The sequence below is a fragment of the Monopterus albus genome, unplaced genomic scaffold (assembly GCF_001952655.1).
Source record: "Monopterus albus unplaced genomic scaffold, M_albus_1.0 scaffold196.1, whole genome shotgun sequence".
NCBI lineage: Eukaryota > Metazoa > Chordata > Actinopteri > Synbranchiformes > Synbranchidae > Monopterus > Monopterus albus.
In genome coordinates this window covers 1,084,236-1,108,706 of record NW_018128076.1, presented here as the reverse complement: position 1 = coordinate 1,108,706, position 24,471 = coordinate 1,084,236, and the positions used below count along the sequence as shown (strand labels likewise).

Genomic DNA, 24,471 nt, shown 5'->3' with positions numbered 1-24,471 from the left:
ACTTTGTCTTTTCTTCAGATACACACAGAGCAATGACTGTCTTTATTTTTGGCAATAGTACTTACAATCCCATTTTCCCCTTGAAGTCAAACACATCCTTGATGTTAGTGGTGCTTTTCTTCCAGCTGCAGATGATCTGCTTATGCCCCATCTTGGCTCTGACATTGCCGTAGACTCCTGAAACACAGATGACATAAATGATTTACATTTCTTTTGAGTTAAAAGCTCTAAGACATTATTATGCATCACATATTACAACAAGTGGAAGACATCTGAATATAACAATTCAATTTCAACAGGAGGCCATCAGTGATGATTTAAAAACCTAGCACAATTTTAATTTGATCAGTACCACATAAATATTTCTCTGCTCAATAATACCGTTGCATAGGAAACAATGAGCCAACTATTATTGTGCATGTGGTTATAATACCAGGTATAGTTTGTTGCTTGCTTTTGTTGTTCTTGTTCTTTATAAATATAAAACATTGTTAACTACATCTCTTTGTTGACTACTGCACATGCTGCTCCAATGTAGCATACATTCTCTTATTATATTCTTATACATTTTATTATATTTCCAGCCGTCCCTGGTAGGCTAGAGGTTAAGGCACAGTGCTCTCGCTGCTGCGCCCTGGGTTTAAAATAGCAGTAATATTAACATTTTTCCCATTCTGCACATTTCCTACAAAGTCAAAGTCAAAGTGTTTATTTGTCATATGCACAGTTAGGAAACGTGTTTCCATGTACAATGAAATTCTTACTTTGCCATCCACATGAATGCCACAAAATACAAATGCAATATAAAGTAGATAAATAAGTAACACAAAATCGAAGGCACCTTAAGCAGCAAATGCAGAGATATAATAAAATATAAGAAAGTCACTTTCGGCTTTTCCCGTTTAGGGGTCACCACAGCGAATCGTCATACTGACGACTCGCATGTTGACATTTGGCAAGTATTTTACGCCGGATACCCTTCCTGACGCAACCCTGATTTTGAAATTAGGACCTGGATTTACTGCATTTTTCTGTTAATATCACTCAAACTGAATATTAACTTGAATAAGTCCTTTCCTGGCCCTAACCATTCCTGGTTTTAGGTCATTTCCCTTGTGTCCTGGTTACATAAACAGCTGCATGTCCATGTGCAGAACTGAGGTCAGTCCTCACTGGGTAAAGCCCATTTGTACCCATCAGTTATACAAGATTCAAAAGGCAAAGGATTACAGAGGTAAATAGAAGTGGTTAGTTACTCTTCCCAGCTATCCCTTCAGCCCTCCCTCCCTCTGTACTCCTTCCTTATGGGACAAAAACTGGGTCATCTAATAATCCTGATTCTGAAAAGTCAAGTAACTCTGGCTTCCAAATCTATTTTCTAATATTAAGCAGTAGTCACATCCTAAGACTGATATGCTAAATTATTCAATTCACCAAAGATACACTGTCACGTGTTTTACATTATCACCTACATTCTGAAATCTGAAAACTTTGAGTGAATGGAAGAACATAGTAGGCTATGTTGAGTAAAATTATTAACAAAGTTATACTCTAGGATTAGTTCTAGCATTTGATTGAATTAAGTACTTATTTAGTAGAACATTGACACCATGATTGGTGCTTATTTAACCTGTGTGTTCACTTTGTTTGTCTGAATACTTATGACCATGTGATATTTCAGTTTTTCTTTTTTAATAAATCTGCAAAAATGTCAAAAATTCGGTGTTTTTCTGTCAGTATGGGGTGCTGTGTGTACATTAATGAGGAAAAAAATGAACTTAAATGATTTTAGCATATGGCTGCAATATAACTAAGATTGAAAAATTTAAGGGGGTCTGAATACTTTCCGTACCCACTGTACATTCATTCATTCATACATACATCTTTAATTGAATCAGCGAATAAATATACCACATCGTTCAGAGAATCTGCTATATTTTTCATTCTGTCTGGTCATACTAAATGTGAAGGCATCTTTAAACCTATCTTGTTAATAATCACCTTTATTTGGCCAAGTATGTTACACACAAGGAATTTGTTTCCGGTACAGAACCGAGGCAGCCATTTGCGGCGTCAACTCACACCGATGGCTCTAACCATTGGGGGAAACTTGGGGGTTCAGTGTCTTACCCAAGGACCTTTCGACATGTGGACTGAACCACCGGCCCTCCAGTTGGGAGACGACTGCTCTACCCACTGAACCACAGTCGCCCCCATCACTGTTCTCATCACGACACTTCTCATTTTCTTTAATATAACATCATACATTGGAAATGTGTCATGTTATCATTAAGACCGTTTTAAAAAATTATATTAGCTATGCTAATAAGCTGGCTATGAGGTTCTATGAATTAGACCTGACTTGGAAGACATCTAGGCCTATTTGATCTCTGTAACTCAAACTGCTGAGGCCAGATAAGCGTATTAGTTTATGAACTTTAGCAGGCAGCTAAATAGGGGTTTTATGCAGGATCATAGTGAGTGGAAATGAAGTAGAAGTAGTTCAACTTCTTCCAGTGTTAAGTAATTTGTAGCTTGCAAAGCTACTGTATATGCCTTCAAAGTATACACTGGTTTGTCACTATCGAAACTGTCACTGTTCTTTGACTGTTGTCAGATTATATGAAAACCCACACAGACACGGGCTTGCTACAATCATAAGCAGTTAATTGAAAATACAAATTTACAAAATTTACAATCATGTATATATTGTACTGGGCCTAAAGTATGTACAACATCAGCTGAACATCTCAACTTCTGTCTTACCAGAAATTTTCAGGATTAACTGGGACACAAAAGCACCCTTCTTCTCCTTTGTTTTACTTAATGGCAGGTGGCATTAAGGCTTTCTTTAACCCCCTTTATTCACAAACTATTGTGTCACAGTATTCAATTTCCATCAAATTCTATTGCTCTCACAACTTTGGTAAAAGACAAAACAAAAGAAATAATATGGGAACATTGTGTAAGTAAATGCAAATACAAACTACAAAATTGCATTTTCTGAAGAAAATGCGTATGGATGCTGAGTGCTGAAAGATCGCCCTGAAAATGCGGAATATTTTGACACCTGAATGCTTTTGCTAGCTGAAAGTATGCTGAAGTTGGAATTTCCCATTCATTTGAATAGGGCAAGATTTTCAAAATAAAGCTAAATATTTTAAAAATATGAAGTTTACAAAGGTTCTGAATAGAAGCATGAATATTCTTGAAGAGCTGAACATTTTGATAGCTGAAATTATGCTGAAGTAGAAGTTTCCCATTCATTTGAATGGGGGAAGATTTTCAAAATAAAGCTAAATATTTTAAAAGTATGAAGTTTAGAAACCTGAATAGAAGCATGAATTTCCTTGAAAAGCTGAACATTTTGATAGCTGAAATTATGCTGAAGTAGAAGTTTCCCATTCATTTGAATGGGGCAAGATTTTCCAAATAAAGCTGCATATTTAAAATGTATGAAGTTTTGAAAAGTTGACATTTTGATAGCTGAAATTATGCTGAAGTAGAAGTTTCCCATTCATTTGAATGGGGCAAGATTTTCCAAATAAAGCTGCATATTTAAAATGTATGAAGTTTAGAAAACTGCTGAATAGTAGTATGAATGTCCTTGAAGAGCTGAACATTTTGATAGATGAAATGCAATTTTCCCATTCATTTGAATGTTGCAAGATTTTCAAAATAAAGCTGAATGTTTTAAAATGTATGAAGTTTTGAAAAGTTGACATTTTGATAGCTGAAATAGCTGAATATTTTAGCGGAACTGAGGGAGTTGTGTTGTTGCTGCCTGTTTTTGTTGTTCATCTTCTGTGAGTACATGGTGCCATGTTATGCAGCATTTTCAATTGCTTTCTTTAATCCGTTTAATAAAACCCGAGAAAAGACAGGACCGGTGTTCTCCTTCTTGCTTGGCTAGGTGCCGGCGCACAGCTGGCTAGTTAGCTGTCACAGTATAGGCCAGGGTTAGACCAGCTCCGCTCAACCAAACCAGCGGACTACGACAATATGATGTGGATATTTGTAACGTAGCCTCGTTTCGATAATAAAGCACATAACAAATATAATTTTTGCACTTTTTATTTTCATTATTTTCACATACAACGGCATCCAACATTAAGGTACATTTCCACCACCTAGAGTACTATGCAGGAGTTTGGACCAGTCCAGAGTTATCCCGTACGAAAACCCTAGATTTAAATTCTGTTTCTCAACCCAGTTTTATCGGAAACACAAAAAATCTATTACAATTCCCAACTTCATGACTGAGTATATTCGTAAGTTTAAAATTTTCGGCACCTCTGTCTCTTTTAGAAAAGGCGCACATCCAGTATCAAGGATGTCCGGTCACGACAAAGAGACGTCGTCTACGTCACTTGTTGACGTCGTGTTGATTTTGAGGGGAGAAATTATTTATTTATAAACTGACGCAAGGGCGCTAAATCTAAAATAAATCGTGAATAAAATGTGAAAATACATAAAAATTAGGTGAAGCCAGCTGCACGCATGAAAGGTTCGATAACATTTGACCTTAACACAAACTTGTTACGTTAGGGTGATGTATCGTTAAATGGAAAGTGCAGGGGGAAATGACTTGCTAACGCTACCGATCGAGCCAGCTACAATTTAGCTAAAGCCAGCTAGTAAACGTTAGCACCAGGCTAGTCCTTCTGACATTAGCCTGCAAACACAGTTTTCGGAATTTATTGTATTTCGTTGTTCTGTGTTGTTACATGGTATGTTCACTTTTTAAACTGAACTGGGTAATGTTGTAATTAACGTTACTAAGCTAACATGAGGTTACTCCATAAGAACCAAGCAGTTGTGCGGCTATGTTAGCATTCCTGGAAACAATATGGTTAACTTTGGGCCATTGCATTTTTGATTTTTCGAGTTCTGTATATGATTTGTTTGTTAATGTTACATCGTAGAATTATGGCACCCCGCATACAGCTGGAGAAAGCGGCTTGGCGTTGGGTGGAAACTGTGAAACCAGAAGAAATCAAACAGGAGCATATCGAGTTAGCATACCGTGTCAATCTCCCGGCCTGTAAGAGAGGAGCCTGCAGGTACATCTCTAAACGCCATGGTTCTGTTAGTTTAACAGTTATGCCTGTAATGTACAAATAGCAGATGTTAAATTTGATTTTGAGGGCTTAATGGCCAGTTCCACAGAGAGACGTGCTTCACTTGTTTGGTGACAAGTCTTAAGAGCTCGTAGATCTGCTCTGTAACGTTACACTTTGTAATAAGGCCGCAAAGCTCCACTCAGTTCTTTAATTCGACTTACTACAAAATTGCTCAGATATACACGGTAGGCATCACAATGAGCACCTTTACTCAGTTTGCTGTGAGCTTCATATGTATTGCACCGTCGATTTATAGATGCTTTTGACATTACGTTTGTTTCTACATACAGCAGTTAAGTTAAGATGTTATTTTAAAAGTTGCTAGTGGAACAACAAGGTTAATGACATGACTTTCTTTTGTAGGAGGAACTGCAAAGGGAATCCCAACTGTCTTGTGGGTATTGGTGAACAGGCATGGCTAGGGGAGATTGATGAAAATGCTTTCCACAATATTGATGACCCAAATTCAGAGCGTCGAGAAAAGGTACTTTTTTATTGGCTGCGCATACTGCAAATAGTTTAGTTGCCCCTCTTTCTTTCATCAGATAACCAATCTGTTATAAATGCACAGTGTAAGGCTAGCTTGCAAGAATATCTGAGTTGATCCTACTTTTCTATCTTTTTGTCTCTGTCCTTTCCAGAACACATTTGTTGGCCTGACCAACCTGGGTGCAACATGTTATGTCAACACTTTCCTCCAAGTGTGGTTCCACAACCTAGAGCTGCGGAGGAGCCTCTATCAGTGCCATAATTCTCGAGCACAGGAACACAACATTGAGTCTGGTACAACTGAAAACAAAATCCTGGTGACCATTCTGTATGTTTGTCCCTTGTCAGCATGATTTGACTTATTTATATATTTTTGCTTTTGGGTGCATACACCAAGTAATGCATGTCCTGCCAAATTGCATTATTACCTTGGGGTTCACCACCACCAAATTTCAGATATATACTCCCTGTGCAGTGCAAAATGACTACATAAATTTTTCAAGACAAAGACCACTGACATAAAATATCTAAGGATAAGGATAATCACTTTTATTGGCCAAATATGTTACACACAAGGAATTTGTTGCCAGTACAGAACCGAGGCAGCCATCCGTGGCACCAACTCTACCGATGGCTTTAACCATCGGGGGCAACGGAGGGGGGGTTAGTGTCTTACCCAAGGACACTTGTCAGCATGATTTGACTTATTTATGGACTGCAGGCACTGAGATTCGAACTTTCAACTCCCGGTTGGGAGACAACTGCTCTGCCCACTGCACTGTCGCCTCCCCCCTATATAAGGGCATAATTTCCACAGGGGACCCCCAAGTGATGAAAAATGGAAAATTGTCCCCTCTGATATTTGTCATGACAAATGCCTCATAAACCTATAAGAAAATAGATGCTCTCCGCTCCAGTGTTAAACTGACTCCAAAACGTACTAATACTGAGCTCCTCCTGCTTCATGGTGGTTTACATGTCAACCAGCAACAATGAACACATCAGTTGTGCACAGAGCTCACGACTGGTCAGCATGTGCCCTGCTTGTGTCGTATTCACCTTGCTGCATCAGATGTTTGTCTCCATGGCCCCTCCTGGAGATCACGCTTTAGTTTGTCACGCTGGATGAGTTTTGTTCTGTCACTTGTCTTCTGTAAACGGAGTCTGTAGTCGACACTAAACTGCGTTGCTGTTAACCTTCTTTGGTATCAATGTGCTGTTGTACAAAATGCAAATTCTGTAGACCAGCGCACCCATTGTGTGTGGTGCATCGTCAGTATCAGTTGTGTTGGCATCTATTGTTAGCACTGCTCTGTAGCTTCGCTAAACAGAAGTGCCGTTTTCTTTGTCAATCAAAACTGGTCACAGAGGTTCTGCAGTTGTCATCTGTAATGAGGTAACACCACAGGAAAACTTGCATTATAGGTTCTGTTGTTAGCTTAAAATTCAACCGGAGCAAATAAGACAGGTGATGAGAGGCAGGCAGCACTGTGAGTGACTGAGAGGAGGTGGGGCTATGGGTGCTCGCTGGTGGAGAGAAGAAAGGGCAAAAAAGCACAGCTGGTATCAGTATATCAGTTCTACTGAAAATGAGTATCGAAACTTTTTCAAAATTTCATAATGTATGGAAAAATCAATATATGTGACAATACAAATATAGCATGTCCTGATATGAATACAATACAAAAGTTGTGTAATGCAACATTTAAAGTCTTGAGAGAACTATAGTTGGGTCTCAATCCAGCTAGAAGAGAATAACATTAACCAGGCAAATATTTATTACATAACACAAAGCAAATACTCAGCAGGTACTTGAAAAGCACAAACCTCTACCAACACAGAAGAAATGTCCACCTGGATGTTGCACCTAATCATCAGCTTCAGTTGATCTTTCTTTTTTATTATCTTAATTATAAATATTTTGTAAACTACTAAATTATTGCTGTTTGAAATTATCTGATATGTCAGTGCCCACTTACAGGTTGGGTAGTGTTTGAGCATGACTAAGGCCATCACGACCCTGCTAACTCATACTGTACTTTGATTGCTCTGTAGAGTTTACCTTTTTAATAAGATAAAAGCATTTCATCCTCTGTGTCTCTGTCTTTTTTAGATTATGAGCCTCAGTCCATCTGTGAGCATCTGCAGTATTTGTTTGCTCTCCTGCAGAACAGCAACAGAAAGTACATAGATCCTTCAGGGCTTGTCAAAGCACTGGGCTTAGACACAGGACAGCAGCAGGTAAGTCCCCACATGGAACCTGCTAAAGTGTCAGATCGTTAACTTAGAAATGCATGGCTGGTTTTGCAGTTTCAAAGGTGAATGGGGACATTTATGTTACTGTATGTGCTGAGAATTTTCTCATAAACTATACTGCTTTATAGAACTCTGCATTGTAACACCCCAGTAAATTCAAGCTTTTCATTTTCAGGATGCCCAGGAGTTTTCAAAGCTTTTCTTAACACTATTGGAGGACACATTGTCCAAGCAAAAGAACCCCAGCCTACACAATGTGATCCAGCGGCAGTTCTGTGGGCAGTTCTCCTACGTTACCGTGTAAGACCACTCAATACTCAAAACTGACTCAAGTTAATAATCAGGTGTCATATGATAAAGCGTTAGACATCAGAAGTTCTCAAAATTCCATAGTTTGTAATTCGTTAGCTGTGCATTGTCAGTATGGAAGGGTGCTTCTGAGAATTCTTCCATTACCCCCTGTGTTTTTGCCAGGTTTTTCTCACCGGAGACTATCTACTGTGCTGGCTTTATGTCAGAACTGTCACTTTGCTTTCAGTCCATGACGTGTTGTAAAACTCTAACTTGCAAATGTATAAATTAGCGGTCGATGGATACAGACTTCAATAGCTGACACTAATCTTTAGTAGCGGAAGGCTACTGGCTGATATCACATTGTTGTTGTTTTTTTCTTGTAACTAACCTTAATGTTGATCTAAAAAGTGCAAATTAATTGGCATGTTTTGGGAACATTAGCTTTGTGTTGGGGGTCTGAGACACAGCATCTGATTCCCAGCAGAGATCTAATAAAGCTTGGCCACAGCGGGCCACCTGCTGTGGATATATGGTGGCCTTGGTTAATGTTGAACCCTGTGTCTGCAGACATTTTTTGTTAATCGACCTCGTGAGCACAGACACTGGCCTGTGCCGATGATCTAAAAATACCAAATATGGGCATTTAAGTTTGTCACTATTATAGATTAGGCCTTAGTCTATTACCTTGGAAGCCTCACAAGGTGAAATACAGTTGTGAGTGAGGTGTCAGTTCTTGTCCTATTACTGTGACAGTTGTGTGAGTGTTCCCTGGTTTAAAGTTAACTGTTAAAGTTATCCCAGTTAACTTTAAACCAGGGAACACCCTGCGGCAGAGACTGGTCCACCCGAAAGACAAAACACCCAGACATAAACGGAGTGATGTGGTGCATGCAGTTAAGTGTAGTCAGGAGTGTAATGACTTGTACATTGGTAAACTAAGCAGCTGCTTCACAAACGCATGGCCCAACATAGGAGGGCCAATTCCAGTGGACCAGAGTCAGCAGTCCACCTCCACCTGAAGGACAAAGGACATTCTTTTGAGGACAGTGAAGTCCAGATCCTCTCCAGATAGCATCGCTGGTTTGAGAGAGGAGTTAAGGAAGCTATTTTTGTAAAAATAGAACACCCCTCACTAAATAGGGGTGGTGGACTAAGACACAACTTGTCTTCCATCTACAATTCTGTTTTGAGATCTCTGCCCAAACATGCCCACCAGGACAATAGACGTTAGTCGACGGGAGGATTCAAAGACAGGCAACAACTCTCACCGATACTGGGCTGCAACGACTCAGTCGTTAAGGGACATTGTTGGCCTTCAAAGGACTGAAACACCACCGAGGGGGATAAATATCTCCGGCTCAACACCAGTCAGTAAGAAATGATGAAGCCTCTTGGATGAGAGGTGAAACGTCTTCGACCTAGAAATCTAAGTCCAGTTGAAGCTCAGGACTCAACATATGTATATTACTTTGAAATCAGTCAGATTTACATTGCATTTGAAAACTCATCAGTACTGAAAAAATGACTAATTATATTTTTAAAAATATCATTTTTTATATTTAATAAAAAGTGAATTGGTGTCCTATGATGGAATCTTTTGTCTTGGTTTGGCTGTTTCTCTAGCTGTAACCAGTGTGGACGGTCATCTGCACTGCCGTCCCGATTCTATGAGCTGGAACTGAACATCCAGGGCCACAAGAATCTCACTGAGTGTGTCACAGAGTTCCTGAAGGTAACTTTCATATTCCCTACCACAATGAATGTCTCTACTAGTCATAGATAAAATAAGACTTTCTGAAACACTGAATGAATATGAAGCAACCGCATTTAAAATGGTTCACTGTTTCAAAACATCTATTGGCGACATCTGTTGGCCAAAACTGTGATACTCCATTTGTATGGGTGGAATAATCTGAGACTGTGATGAAAGGCAGTCAGAATATAAGCAGTCTTAATGCTTTTTTTTTTTTTAAATAAACCTTGTATAATGAAAACCGGTCACCTTTAAACTGATGCTACAACTTTGTTTTTAAATACTTGTTACCTCACGCATATGGGAGACGTGTGACGTAACGAGTATTTAAAAAGAGAACAAGGCCTTGTTTGGGATGGCCATGTGAATTTCAGTGTGGTGAAGCGACGCACTGAAGCATATTACCATGATAATTGAAAGGTCAATACAGTGTCAAGTCATCTTCCTCCAGAGTAACATCATTAGTCTATACATCTACACCTAAATCATATTTGGAATGTGATTTTGAGTGTATTGACACTTAATAGCACAATAAAGAAGACAATGACTGAGTAGGTAACATCAGACATCAGTCCACATACACAGAACCTGTGTCTGTGTAGAAAGCATGTCACTGAGAAATGTGTGTTTGATAAATATTAGAAAAAGGTTGATATGAACAGAAACCTTTTTTTTCCTAAAAAGCTTTTTGGCTCAACAGAGTTGCATGATTAATTAAAATACAGTCATGGTCTTGAATCAGGCCTTTATGTAATTTCATGTTTATGCCCCCAAATCCAAGCTGCTACTCAAACATGAAAACTTGAAGTTCATGCTCTAGAGCCAGTGTATGGTTTGTCCATTCTGGGCTACTGTAAAAAATATGGCAACTGCACATGGTGGGCCTCCATAATAGGGGACCCGCTCCTAAGTAGATAAAGAAAGAAAACACAATGATTCTTATTTTCTGGTGATTACATACTAATTATGCGTATTATAGCCAGTTCTGCTAATAAATCCTTCTAAATCTTACACACTGCTCCTTAAATTTTGAAATGTTTGAAAAAAATGGAGATTCTCATTTTCATGAGAATTATTCAGTCCACTGACTTAGTCTGAAATGTAAGCAGAATAACAATACATCAGTTCATCCATCTAGTTTGAATTGGATTTCGAGGTGCCCACCAAGAGCCAGGGTCTGTCTGAGGTTTCTTCCGTCAAGTGGGTTTTTCCTTTATAATATTAATAATAGTAAGGTCTAGACCTTACTTTGTAAAGTGTCCTGAGATGACTTTTGTTGTGATTTGGCACTATACAAACAAAACTGAATTGAATTGAATTTGTGTGTGTGTGTGTGTCCCAGAGTTTAATTACTGCATCTGTTTGTTTTGATGCTTTTGAATTTGCATTTTCTCTTCATAATTACCCATCACCCTTCACCTTGCAGGAGGAGAAGCTGGATGGGGAGAACCGCTACTTCTGTGAAAGCTGCCAGGCTAAACAGAGTGCCACCCGAAGGATCCAACTGCACAGCCTTCCTCCAACCCTCAACCTGCAGCTCATGCGCTTTGTTTTTGATAGGTCAGCCATCACTTTGTAGTGCATTGTTTAAAAAGGCATAGCATTAATAGAGTAGACTATATGATTTTGGCAATAGTGCTTAAAACTAATTAATTTTGCTAACTGTCTTCTCCAGACAAACGGGCCACAAGAAGAAGCTCAACACTTTCATCAGTTTTCCAGAGCAGCTGGAGATGGGGCCTTTCCTGGAAGGAAAACAGGGTATTGGTTACACTAATCTCTGTGATGCATACACTTTCAGCACTTCCCCTTTCATTTTCCTAGCCAGTGCGCTCTGGCTTGGGTCAGCTGTACACAAGAAACAAAATACATACATTTGTTTTTTGATCTCTATTAATTTAAATAACTAGTAACAGGTCTGGGAGATAAAAAGTGGTCAGCAGTAGGGCAAGATCTCTCAATATTAAAATGTGACAATAGGCATGTTTGAGATGACCCAGATCTGCACAGATTCGATCACTGGTGATGTAACACTGAAGTAATGCCCACGTGGTCAGTGATATTCTCATGGGATCAAGGTGGCTGCAGTTTTTGGAGCCAGGTGCCGGAGTTGCTCTTCCTCTGACTGCAAGAGCTCAGGGCATGATTTGAAATGCCTGGCTCTCACCTGATCTGAGAGCCGATCGGTTGAGATGTTGGATCAATAATGTTTTATAGAAACATATAGTTTCTTATACAGTTGCATTGATTGCGATTTTATTAGTCAGTGTTTGCGCTATGAAGTTTTATTCTGTTAACAGATTAAATGCGTGGTTGATGGTGACTTTTATCAGTCAGAGAAGCTGTGTACAGTCAGCTTATAGTACATTACATATAGTTCTCATATATTGCAGGCAATCTGATAGTTCTGCTCCACAGTATGAACTGATTTAATTTGTGACGTAGCCTATTAATAAAGAGACACAAGCTTTTGGTAAGTGGGATGTGAAGATTTAGTGACATATATACAGAGGTGAAGCAGTGGCAGACTAAATATCTGACAGATATTTGAGTTTCATATCAAATCAAGCCTGGTCAGCTCAGCTACAGCAGCAAACTGATATGATGACTACTTTGTATGAGAAATGAGTCCCAAATACATTTGCAGGCACAGTATTTAAGTAACAGTATGGAGATCAGCATGTTATCACTCTCCTTATCATATAGAAGAACGTCATTAAAACAAAAACCGTTTGTAGAAGCTGGAATATTTGGTTTGATGACCAAGCAGCAGTTTGTCGACTTCATGCCGGCAAGTATGTCCGGATGAAAATGGGGTGTGTCCAGGTAAATTTTGGGCACGCTGGTAATATGAGGGTGTACAAAGCGACTGTGCCAGGTCTGTGGTCAACAGTCAAATGACCATTGCTAGTTATTGGGCGCTTTGACTATGTTGTGATGTATGCCTGTCTAGGTGTGTGCACTGTGCTTGTTATACACTGGGATGCACTGTGCAGGACATGCAAAACAAAGAAAAAGATGACATTTTGTTCATTTGGTGTTGTGCACATCTATCTATATGTATGTCTATTTATATATATATGCGACAACAAAGGGGACAGTTGAGCTCTATAGGTGCCCTACTACTGTGTTGATAGCTTGGTGCATAAATGAACCCATATGAAAAAGCTTTTTTATTTTTGCCCCTGCAAAAAAGATTTTGTGCATATCACTGTCTTCTTGATTATATTTCACCTCTTGCCTCAGATGAGCTGAAGCACATCATTGGAGCAGAGACCACCAGAAAGGGCATCCTGCGGGTCTTCGAGATGTTTCAGTACCAACCCATGAACCGTCGGCTAGTCTATGTTTTCCTGGAGGGCTTCCTGGAGACAATGTTCCCCCAGTACAAATTCCCTGAGCTCTTTGTCAAGCTGCACTCCCACTCGCCACGCATCTACAAATACAGCCAGAAACTCAAATCGTCCTCTCTTAAGAGGTGACAGGAGAGGACAGAGGCAACAGGACACGGGCCAACTAGACACACACAGACTTGAGAGCTAATGGGTGGGGGGAGCCTTGACATGAGCGCTGTGTGTGATTTTTCAATCGGTGAAAACACTCCAGTTGAATGTTTCTGTCAAGACAGAACTGAAGAACGAACACCACACACAAGCCCAAATACAAATCCTGTCATTTGCACAAAGACTGAACAGGCTCTGACGCTCACTAATCCTTGGTCCCCTTCTTTCCACTTAGTGTACAGTCTCAGGATGCTGGACTTGGGGTGAAACCCACCGTGTATTGTAAGGAGCTTCCTTGTCTTGATGTCAGTGGCCTCTATCTCCTCCTTTGGCCAGCTTATTATGCCAGCAGGGTACCTGATGGCCGGCAGGGCGTAGGTGTTAATTGCCCAGACTTTGTTCCTTCCATTCAGCTGACTTCTCAGGACTTGCCTTACTCTCTGCAGGTACTTGGTAGTTGCTGCTTTTCTTGCGGCCTCTTCATGGTTCCCATTTGCCTGCGGGATCCCAAGGTACTTGTAGCTGTCCTCAACATCTGCTATGTTGCTGGTATGTTGCTCCCCTCAGTTCTGACTACCTTCCCCCTCCATGTTACCATTTGACCACACTTATCCAGTCTGAATAAGTGTTCCGATGTCCTGGCTGTAGATCCTAGTGGTGTGAATTAGTGAGTCGATGTCTTGTTCACTCCTGGCATACAGCTTGATGTCATCCATGTAGAGGAGGTGGCTGATGGTTGCTCCATTCCGTAGTCAGTATCTGTAACCGTTCACCGCTCTTGGTGGTGATCTGGCTAAGGGGGTTCAGCCCTATGCAGAACAGCAGCGGGAACAGAGCATCTCCTTGGTATATACTGCACTTGATGTAGACTTGTGCAATTGGCTTGAAGTTGTCCTCTAGGGTTGTTTTCCACATTCCCATTGAGTTCTTGATGAAGGCTGGCTCTCGTTGATGTTGTACAGTTCCAAGCATTCCAGGATCCATGTTTGAGGCATTGAGTCATAGGCTTTCTTGTAGGCAGTGCACAGGTCTTGCAGTCTCGAGTGACTACTTTATCAACCAGTAGCTGGTGCTTTGCTCCTATGGTGTTACTACCAATTCCTTTCTGGGTCCTGTTCATGTATTGAGACATGTGCCTGTCCATCTTAGCTGCTATGATGCCTGACAGGAGCTTCCATGTTGTGGAGAGGCAGGTTATTGGATGGTACTGCTCCCTTCTGAGGTCCTTCAGGATCAGGACTGTCCGGCCTTCAGTTAAGGGTGGATGAGTTCCATCCATTAGTAGCTGGTTCATTTGTCCTGCCAGACGCTCATGGAGTGAAGTTAGCTTCTTTAACCTGTAGGTCCAGCTCTTCATACTTAAGACCCTCTCTTGAATGTCTGCCATTGTGATGATTACTGGGTCTTGTTCAGGGAGGTTGCTGTCAGGTCCACCAGCCATTGGGCATTGTTATTATGTGATGCCTCCTTCTCCCATATGCTCTTCCAGAATTGTTCAGTCTCCAGCCTTGGTCGGTCTACTCTCATGTTATTACCCTGCCACTGGCATTTGGCATACTCTCCTGGCTGTGTGTGTGTGTGTGTGTGTGTTTCCCAGTTCTCCTCTTGTGTCCATGAATGTCTTGTTCCAGTATCCCACTTCTCATCAGGTTGCCCTGGTTCCTCAACACCTGACGCAGACCTTGTTGACCCGGGCGATGTCCGAGCCAGTGTAACTCTTATTCTTCCAACTCTCATTACCCGTGAGGTAGGCAGGTAGCATTAAGGGCCTTGCCTAAGGACCCAGGCGGGATATTGACTATGCCCTGCTATAGGAACGTTGGGAGCTGTGACCCCCAAACTGGGAGAGTGGCTCCAACAGATCCCAGGAACAACATCTGAGATCTCTGTCCAGAGGAGTGCAGTCCTAGGAACAACTAAGATACTGTGCAGGACCCTCAAGCTCCCAGGCCTCTGGTAGAGGACCCGAGCTTGAAGGAAGGAATACAAGACCGCCCCAAAGTGGGGGGGCAAGTGGTGAAATTTTTATATATATATAATATACACACAAACACACACACACACACACACACATATATACACAGTAAAACCTTGGATTGCGAGTAACCTGGTCTGCAAGTGTTTTGCAAGACGAGCAAAAATTTTCTATAAATTTTAACTTTATAAATGAGTGAGGTCTTACAATACGAGTAGTACGTACGCCTTGTCTGCCGAGCATCACGTCACAACTGAGCCGATGGTTCTCGCGCCTCATTCGTATAGTCAACATCTGTACTGCAACAGTGCCCCCGTTGAAGAAAAGAAAGGCGGTAAGAAATAGGAGATTACGGTGGAAGTTAAAAAGGAAATCATCGAGAAGCATGAACGATGTATGCGATTGGCTCTGTGCGATTTTATAAGAGAGATGTGTAAAATGTGGGAAACAGTGCAAAGTTTTGTAGAAAAGCATCACCCGAATAAGGCTGTGGCAGTACGAACGATAAATCTGTTTAATGACAATTTCACATTTCCGCCAAATCCTCAAAAGGAGGCAAAAGCGAGTGTCATTGGACAGGTTCCTTGTTAAAGTCGCACAAAAAGAAAAAGATTTCAGTGAGCCAGCAGATAGCTCCTCTCTCTCATCTCTCTCACCCCAGCCACGATCTTTTCAAAGGTTAATTAGTTTTATTTTTACTTTATACTATATTTTGTATTACTGTAACCATTTTTGTATATGAGTGCTTTGGATTACAAGCACGTTGCCGGAATGAATTATACTCGCAATCCAAGGTTTTACTGTAGATATATATAAAATACATTTTGATTAGTTATTGTGAGCCTTCACCTTGTGTACGAGCAGATCAGTTTCCTCTGGAAAATTTCCCAAAACACAGCCCTGCTTTAATGAGGAGATCAAGTACAGCCCTTTTCCTACTTGCAGGGGCATTTGAACTGTTTTTCCTCATTGTCTTTTTACCAAAACGAACATGAACACACCCAAACACGATTGGCGCCAATACATCTTGATCAGACGCCATGGGTCCTCAAAATAGGGCCCAATGGGTGTTGAAGGCATTATACGGCCACGTTGTGATAAGCCGACTTGAGTGGCTTCATTCATGTTTCCAGACCGTGAGAGTCTGTTGTGTTTTAGTTAGCCATGCTGCTAACGTAGCCTACTCTACCTTAGCACCAATTCTACCACCAGTGTGTCAGCATAGATAGATAAAGATAGATAAAAACACAGTTTAACAACCAGTACTTACCAAAATGCGTGGCCTGTCATTATGGTGCATTAATTGTGGCCCAAATTCAACAGTGAATAGCTGTGAATGCTCATGCTAACAAGGTAAACAAAAGAGTCTTCTTCCCGTGGGCGTTTACATCCTGATTGCCCCCCTTACGTGATTGGTCAGTGCAGCACCTTTGCCGGATGATATCACCATCTGATGCGGTGTGGTGAGGGTGAAAATAGAAGAGAAGGTCACAGAGTTTCAATTAGAAGCTCATGTATAGTTGTAAGGTCTGAAGAGACTCGTGAAATCATAGAAGAGAGAAGCCAAGTCAGTTGAGTTGATGGCAAAACCTTTAACAGTGCTTGCATATTGTTGTCTTTTACTGCATATGACAGGTCATACTCAGAAAGTAGAACTGAAGTGACATTCATTACAAGATGATTAGTTAAAACGTTTCAAAATGCACCTGCATGTTTTTGCATTTTGTGACTTTAAGTCAAATATTTTGTCATTGAAGATTTCTTAAAAAGTGTTATGATCTCGTTCATGTGAGCTAAGTGTATTGTCACACCCCCTGTCAACAGTGTCAAAGCAGTGTACATTCAAATTGCCTCTGCCTGCTAAATTTTTTGTTGATGACTTTAAAATAGAAATGTGTTGATATTTATACATGTTTGGACTGACTGTTTATCCAGACCAGAAATGTGTTTATGAACTGAGTGCAGTGCTGATCCATCGGGGCATCAGTGCCTACTCAGGCCATTACATTGCACATGTTAAGGATGCCCGTACCGGTGACTGGTACAAATTCAATGATGAAGAAACTGAAAAAATGGAAGGCAAGAAGCTGCAGCTGGGCATTGAGGAGGACATTGGTGAGTAGTTCTAGATGTACACAGTTCCACTGTCCTGAAATCCATGGATACCTTTGTGTTTTATTATTATTCAGTATTCTCTGCAGTGTATAATAATTTTTTTTATTATTATTAAAAATTTGATATTTTGAGCTGGCTGAAATGTTTGGCTGCAATAAAGAAATTTGCTGAAATGTGTAGTTGCCATGATGATGGTACTTTGGTAAAATTAAGATGAAGTGAAAGACATCCTGAGAGTCATCTTTAAATGTAAACACTTTGTCAAAGTTATTGCTCTTCCTTCTTGGTTTTTAGCTGAGACAGTGAAGTCACAGTCACGAAAGCCAAAGTGCAGTAAAGGATACCACTGCTCCAGAAATGCCTACATGCTGGTATATAAGGTCCACAAAGAGGAGAGCTCAGATCCCTCCAGGACCAGTGTGGATGTGCCAGGTGAGTAGTCTAATTTTAACTGGTTTCACATGTTTGTGTGTTGTGTTACTGTTCTTTGATTGAAACAGTTCTTCTCTCTTAAAGGACCTAAGACATGCCTTGAGAAATTGTTTTTATTGTACAAATCCAGCCTGCTGGTATTATGGCAAAAAAAAGAAAATTGCAGCTTTTTTTGAGCCACAAATGTAAGAGCTGTCATTATGCATGTTAAAAATATATGGATTATCCCGTACAGCTATGGACTCCTTAAGCTAATTAAAGTACTTTAATGCTCAATTTCAGCTGAGAGTAGAAATGTCAGCATACGAACTTATTTGTTTCTGCTGCTTGTGTTTCTTAACTGGACTGGACATCAGCCTGATATCTGCCAAAGCTAGCTAGCATTAGCTACTACATTTGACTTCAGTGGCTGTGATATCTCGCTGCCAAATACAAACCAAGCGCATGACCAGTGTGCAGAATTGTTTTTCAGTACGTCACAAATGCATTGCTTGCAAATGAAACCATTAAATTTATGAGCCACCTGGAGTTGAGGGCATCTGGGCTGGAGTCACAATGGTGCCATAAACTGTTGCATGTTAGTTTTACAAGACTGTGCAAGACATCTGAGATATCTTGCTGTGAAAGACGTCTTTCAAAAGTGCAAATTTGAATTAATCAAATGAATTAGTTTTATTGCCCAACTCTACTCCCCGGTCCATTTTGCCTTGTCTAATGATTCTGTCCTGGCTCTCAGCCTTTCTTCAGAGATTGGTGGACCAAGACAACCATAAATTTGAGGAGTGGTGCAGTGAGATGGCTGACATGAGAAAACAGAGTGTGGATAAGGGCAAGGCCAAGCATGAGGAGGTGAAAGAGCTGTATGAGCTTTTACCTGCAAAAGACGGTGAGTAAAAACTACAGTCCACAGTCATGTACATGTTTGTTGTGACGTTCAGTTCAAAACAATGAAAACTACTGAAAGTACAGTGTAGAGAGAAAGTAGAAAGAAGAGAAAGTAATGGTGGATATTGCTTAACTTGTACAGTAGCTCCCCTGCCTGCAGTAATACTGCTAGCGTACCTCAATGCTATTCTGGATCAGGATAATTTGTGATTTTTGTAATGAAATACCGCATCTTGATGTTGGTCACAGTTTCCAGCTACAAAAGAAATCACTTACTAGTAGTTGTGTTTGATACCATATAGTATTCATACTTAAAGAGCCCACAGCATGCTCATTTCCAGCCATTTAATGTTTAATCTTGGGCACCTCTAGATTACCTTTGCACCCCTCATAACTCCAAATAGTCTGTAATTATTTCAGAACAATAAAACCCAAGAACCTCATCTTGAAAATGAGTGGCTAGTTCATGAACGTGCACAACTCGTGCTGCCGGTGTTCTATTGAAATCTGTGTCCCCATTGAGATGTGTTTTCCCTAACCTGAATCCCAACATTATCCTAACCACAACCACTGAGGGGGGCACTACATGAAGCCAAGTTTTGAGCAGGGGAAACGCATCTCGACTGGGGAACAAAAAAACACTGACATGTTCAAATCTCAGCTGGCCTGGGAACACCTCGGCATTTCCCCGGAGGAGCTGGAGGAAGTGTCTGGAGAGAGGGAAGTCTGGGCATCTTTGCTCAGACTGCTGCCCCCATGATCCGGTCTTGGATAAGCGGAAGAAGATGGATGGATGTTCGAACCAGAATATGAAAGTTGGCGGCACAACAAACCCCAACAGCATTAATTAATTTGAATTTCTCCTCCATAGGTAAACAACACTATATGTACCAATGAAAATAGATTTGTAACACTCTATAAACAAAGCGGGTAAAGCAGAAATCCCATAGTTTAGCTGGCATAATGCAGACATAGTAACTTCTCTAACCTTGTAACAATTTTCTAAAACAAGGCGTTAACACGGACAAGACGAAGGAGATGATAGTGGACATGAGGAAGGAGAGGAGAACTCATCAGCCACTGTTCATCCAGGGGCTCAAAGTGGAGAGGGTGAGCAGCTTCAAATATCTGGGCGTCCACATCAGTGAGGACCTCACTTGGACACTTAAGACCACACAGCTGGTCAAGAAGGCCCAACAGCGGCTGTACTTCCTGAGGAGGCTGAGGAGGTTTGGCATGTTGCCTAGGATCCTTTGCAACTTCTACAGCTGCATCATTGAGAGCATCCTGACCAGCTGCATCACTGGCAGCACTACTGCTATGGACCGCAAGCGCCTGCAGAGAGTGGTAAAGACTGCGGAGAAGATCACTAGGACTCCACTGCCCTCTCTGCAGAACATTTATCACCGCAGGGTGCATAGGAAAGCTGCCTCCATCATCAAAGATCCCACCCACCCCCAGCACGGACTGTTTACTTCTTTGCCCTCTGGCCGGAGGTTCAGAAGTGTGAAATGCAGGACCTCCAGACTGAAAAACTTTCTTTCCCTCTGCCATCAGACTCCTAAACAGCTGAGGAGTTTATTACCAGGAAATACATCATGTACTGTCGACCTGTACTGTTTACATTCTCAGTTTGCACATGCAAAATTGCACATTGACTGTTGACTGCTGCACATGCTGCCCCCATGCAGCATACATTCTCTTATTATATTCTTATATATTTTTATTATATCTCTGTGTTTGCTGTTTAAGGTGCCTTAGATTTTGTGTTACTTATTTATCTACTTTATATTTCATTTGTGTTTTGTGGCATTCATGTGGACGGCAAAGTAAGAATTTCATTGTACAGGGAAAAGCGTTTCCTAACTGTGCATATGACAAATAAACACTTTGACCTTTGAAACAGGCATGCAACATCCATGTTTTATTAAACTTGCCGTTAAGTCCCACCGAGTAGTGGAAACGTCACTCCTTTTCAAGTAGCTCCAAGGTTGGCAAATCCAACTGCGTCCCAAAGTAATGAAACTAATTCCAACAGGTAGTGTAGCACTGACAGTCATGCTTGTTAACCAGCAACACATCACATACAGCAGACACACTGGCATTAAGCAGTCAAAACGAACAGGTACTGTGCTCTGGGGGAATCCAGCGTTGATGAACTGATCATTCACTGGCCCAGGGCCCTTCACTGGCCGGCTGCTTGTACATTAGACCCGGTCAGGTAAAACAGCGAGCCCCTGTACATGAACATTCCTGGACATGCAGTAACCTCAGGCCAGGGGGGGGTTGAGTGTCTTGCCTGAGGACTTTTTGACATGTGGACTGCAGGCACAGAGATTCGAACCTCCAACCTTCCCGTTTAGAGACAACTGCTTTACCCACTCAACCACAGTCGCCCCACAAAATACATATAAATATATCCCCAAAACCATGTGCATTCAAAAAATTTCACTTTTATTACAATGGCACCAGTGCATGTCACACTAGCTCACATGAATGCGTGACTGCCTGGAGATTGTGACCACTCAAGGAAATCTTTAAACTATCACATAATACTTTATTTTGTTAGGAAAAAAAAGTTTTGGGAACGAGTTTGTGAGATGTGTATAAACTGTGTTGCTTCTGCATAGACATACTAGAACATAGGTACACCTCATTTTTTGAGCTTTACGTCACATCTAAGATGATAATTTACATTCAAAGTTGAATTCTGAGATTATTGTTGGAACTCACTTTTTTATTTTACAGTGGCCCTAACCCTGTTCCGTAGCTTCAGCTGTCCCAGTAAGATAATTCTTGTTGGTGTCTTTGAAAGTTGGTCTATTTAAGAAGATTTTCCCTCTTTAGTTTCCCAAATAGTAGTTCCTTACAATAGCACCGGTGTTTTTTATACAAGCTTTATTGAAAATATGCGTGACAAAAAAAGGTAACATTTTGCCACTATGGAGGGGGCAAACACATGAACGCGCAACTGCCTGGAGATTATGACAATTCAAGGAAATCCTTAAACTATCACCTAGTACTTTATGTTGTTAGAAGAAAAGTCTCGCGAGTGAGAGTTTGCGAGACGTGTATAAACCGGGTTGCTTCTGCATAGAACAGGGGTGTCAAACTCAAATACACAGTGGGCCAAAATTAAAAACTGGGACAAAGTTGCGGGCCAGATTCTATATTTATTTAAATATTGGCATGCACCGTAAATACTCTATCAGGGCACACCATGTCATTTTATGTTTGTCTTTCTCTGCTTTCTGACCTTAGGTGAGCCATATGAGTTTATTCCCCTGGACTGGCTGAAGAAGTGGCTAGACGATTCCACTGCTACAAAAGAAATTGACAACTCCCTCTTCCTGTGTTCTCATGGCAAGCTGCACCCAGACAAGGTTGGAGAGTCCAGAAAAGTTTCCCTGCAAGCTGCTGATCTCCTCTACGAGCACTATGGTGGTGGGCCGAGGCTGAACAGTAAGTCTTACAAAGGGCTTAATTCAAATCATGGGCTTCTGCTAAACTCAGATTCAGCAGTTACACAGAAGTGCTAAGTTCACTGGGGTTGTACACCACAAGTTTTATTATGCTTCAACCTTATATGTATTGTTTTAGCAAGCATTTCAATGTTTGCCGATACCTAAAAGTATGCCACAATGTGAATACTATTCAATTCAGGGGACTGTGATTGATATGAAATTATTTTATGTGCCTGTTTTACATACTGTGGTGGCTAGGACCTGATGTGAGCTAAATTAATTCACAGATGAATCACTAAAATGCTTATGATCATTTAATATTACAATAATTCCAGGCAGTTTAATAGTTTGGTAGACAATTCAACAGACTGATAGGGGACAGAGTCACCATTCCTGCAGGAAATAAATGCAGTATTAGACCAGAAGATTGTCACAGAGTCAGTCAGTCTCTTTTAGGTCATAAGTACAGTCAAGTCCGTCACGTCCCCCCGGCCGGGGTCTCACTCAAACATCCTTCTTCGGCACGCACACACACTACACTACCCTTGCAGCAGCGTACTGCCTTCTTTTATACACTGCTCTGTTTTGGCTCCCTTGCCAATTCCCGAACCTAGTTAACAGGTCATCTCCGGATCAGGATGACCCAGTGGGTCAAACAAGCAGGCCATGAACCCAAAATGTTCTTACTTCAGCACACACAAACTGTTTACTCAGTGAGCTGACATAGTACAGAGGGCTTGCAGAAATTGGTTATTAACTGATTACTGCATATAGTAACTACATGTAATCTACACACTCTCACTGTACATATTGTACCGTATATTAACTGTAGCTTGTTTGTTGTAACCACTACACAGACTCTTCTAATTAAATCCAGCCAAAATATAATTTGAAATTTCTGTGTTCCTCTGTTCACTATAAAGAGCTATTTACTTATAAATAAGAACCTTTCAATTTAATATTTACTTTTGAGACAAAGCATTTACAGTCACAAATACAAATAAGATGGAAAAAAAATCAGTTTCCTAATACTGCAGTAGGATTTTTTTTTCCACATTCATATACAAGTGTTGTGTCCTTTTTAATCCAAAATATGTCCATACCCATGACTTGTTTCAAGTGGGACAGTTTATCAAGTTTCCTGACCACAAGACTGGTCAGGAAGCCAGGACAACGCATACACAAAAACATTGACAAATAGATTTTTGACAATGACAATATGTAATGTTTAATCTTGGCTACCTCTAGATTAGCTCGGCACCCCTCATAACTCCAAATAGTTTGTAATTGTGTCAGAATCAGAGCCAAAAAGCCTCTTCCTTAAAATGAGGAGACAGTTTGTGAATGCGTAACACTCTAAACAAAGCGGGTAATTGAGAAAGCCCATATTTTAACTGGCATAATGCAGACATAGTAACTTCTCCAGCCTTACAACAATTCTCTACAGAAATAACTCATTGACATACAACCCAAGTAGTGGATACATCACTCCCTTTCAAATAGACCCAAGGTCAGTAAATCCAACCAGTGGTCACTGCGTCTTCTCCCACATGACCACATACAGTCCCAAAGTAGTGAAATTAATTCCAACAGGTAGCATAGCACCGACAATAACATCGCAGGTCATTAATCAGCAACACATCACATGCCGCAGACACACTGGCTTCAAGCTTTCAAAAAAAAAAAAAACAGGTACTGTGCTCCAGGGAAATCCAGCATTGATGAGCCAATCATTCACCGCCCCAGGGTGCTTCACAGCCCGGCTGCCTGTAGGTTAGACCCAGTCGAGTAAAACAGTGAGTCCCTGTACAGGAACGTTCCCGGACATACAGTATTCTCAGGCCATGTATTTTTCTGCACATCCAGAGTGCAGCAGCAGGAGGTAAAATATATCCACAAAAGCAGGCGCAGTCAAAATATTCCGCTTTTACAATGGCGTCAGTGGATGTCACACTAGCTCACAGATTATACAGATCCATACAGGTCTCTATTTTTAAGTACTCTATTTTTATTCCTATTTATCTTATTTCAGTGAGCATTCTGCTCTATTAATATCTACAGTGAGGAACAGAAGTATTTGAACACCCTGCGATTTTGCAAGTTCTCCCACTTAGAAATCATGGAGGGGTCTGAAATTCACATTGTAGGTGCATTCCCACTCTGAGAGACAGAATTAAAAAAA

The 24,471-nt window shown here is 40.8% G+C and overlaps 1 protein-coding gene across 3 annotated transcripts in view; it reads left to right on the top strand.

Moving 5' to 3' along the window:
• Window positions 1–4,347: 4,347 nt before the first annotated feature.
• The window catches only part of usp48 (ubiquitin specific peptidase 48), a 36,082-nt gene continuing 15,958 nt past the window's right edge, over window positions 4,348–24,471 (top strand). For 2 of the 3 annotated variants that reach the window (XM_020617880.1, XM_020617882.1), the window contains exons 1-13: window positions 4,348–4,507; window positions 4,926–5,063; window positions 5,487–5,607; window positions 5,765–5,906; window positions 7,726–7,853; window positions 8,044–8,168; window positions 9,786–9,894; window positions 11,342–11,475; window positions 11,591–11,676; window positions 17,329–17,508; window positions 17,803–17,940; window positions 18,677–18,826; window positions 22,087–22,287. In XM_020617880.1, the coding sequence (XP_020473536.1) occupies window positions 4,930–5,063; window positions 5,487–5,607; window positions 5,765–5,906; window positions 7,726–7,853; window positions 8,044–8,168; window positions 9,786–9,894; window positions 11,342–11,475; window positions 11,591–11,676; window positions 17,329–17,508; window positions 17,803–17,940; window positions 18,677–18,826; window positions 22,087–22,287 (1,648 nt within the window). In that variant the 5' untranslated portion in view covers window positions 4,348–4,507; window positions 4,926–4,929. Of the gene's footprint in view, window positions 4,508–4,570; window positions 4,731–4,925; window positions 5,064–5,486; window positions 5,608–5,764; window positions 5,907–7,725; window positions 7,854–8,043; window positions 8,169–9,785; window positions 9,895–11,341; window positions 11,476–11,590; window positions 11,677–17,328; window positions 17,509–17,802; window positions 17,941–18,676; window positions 18,827–22,086; window positions 22,288–24,471 lie in introns of those variants that run through there. The other variant, XM_020617881.1, reaches the window with a different exon arrangement.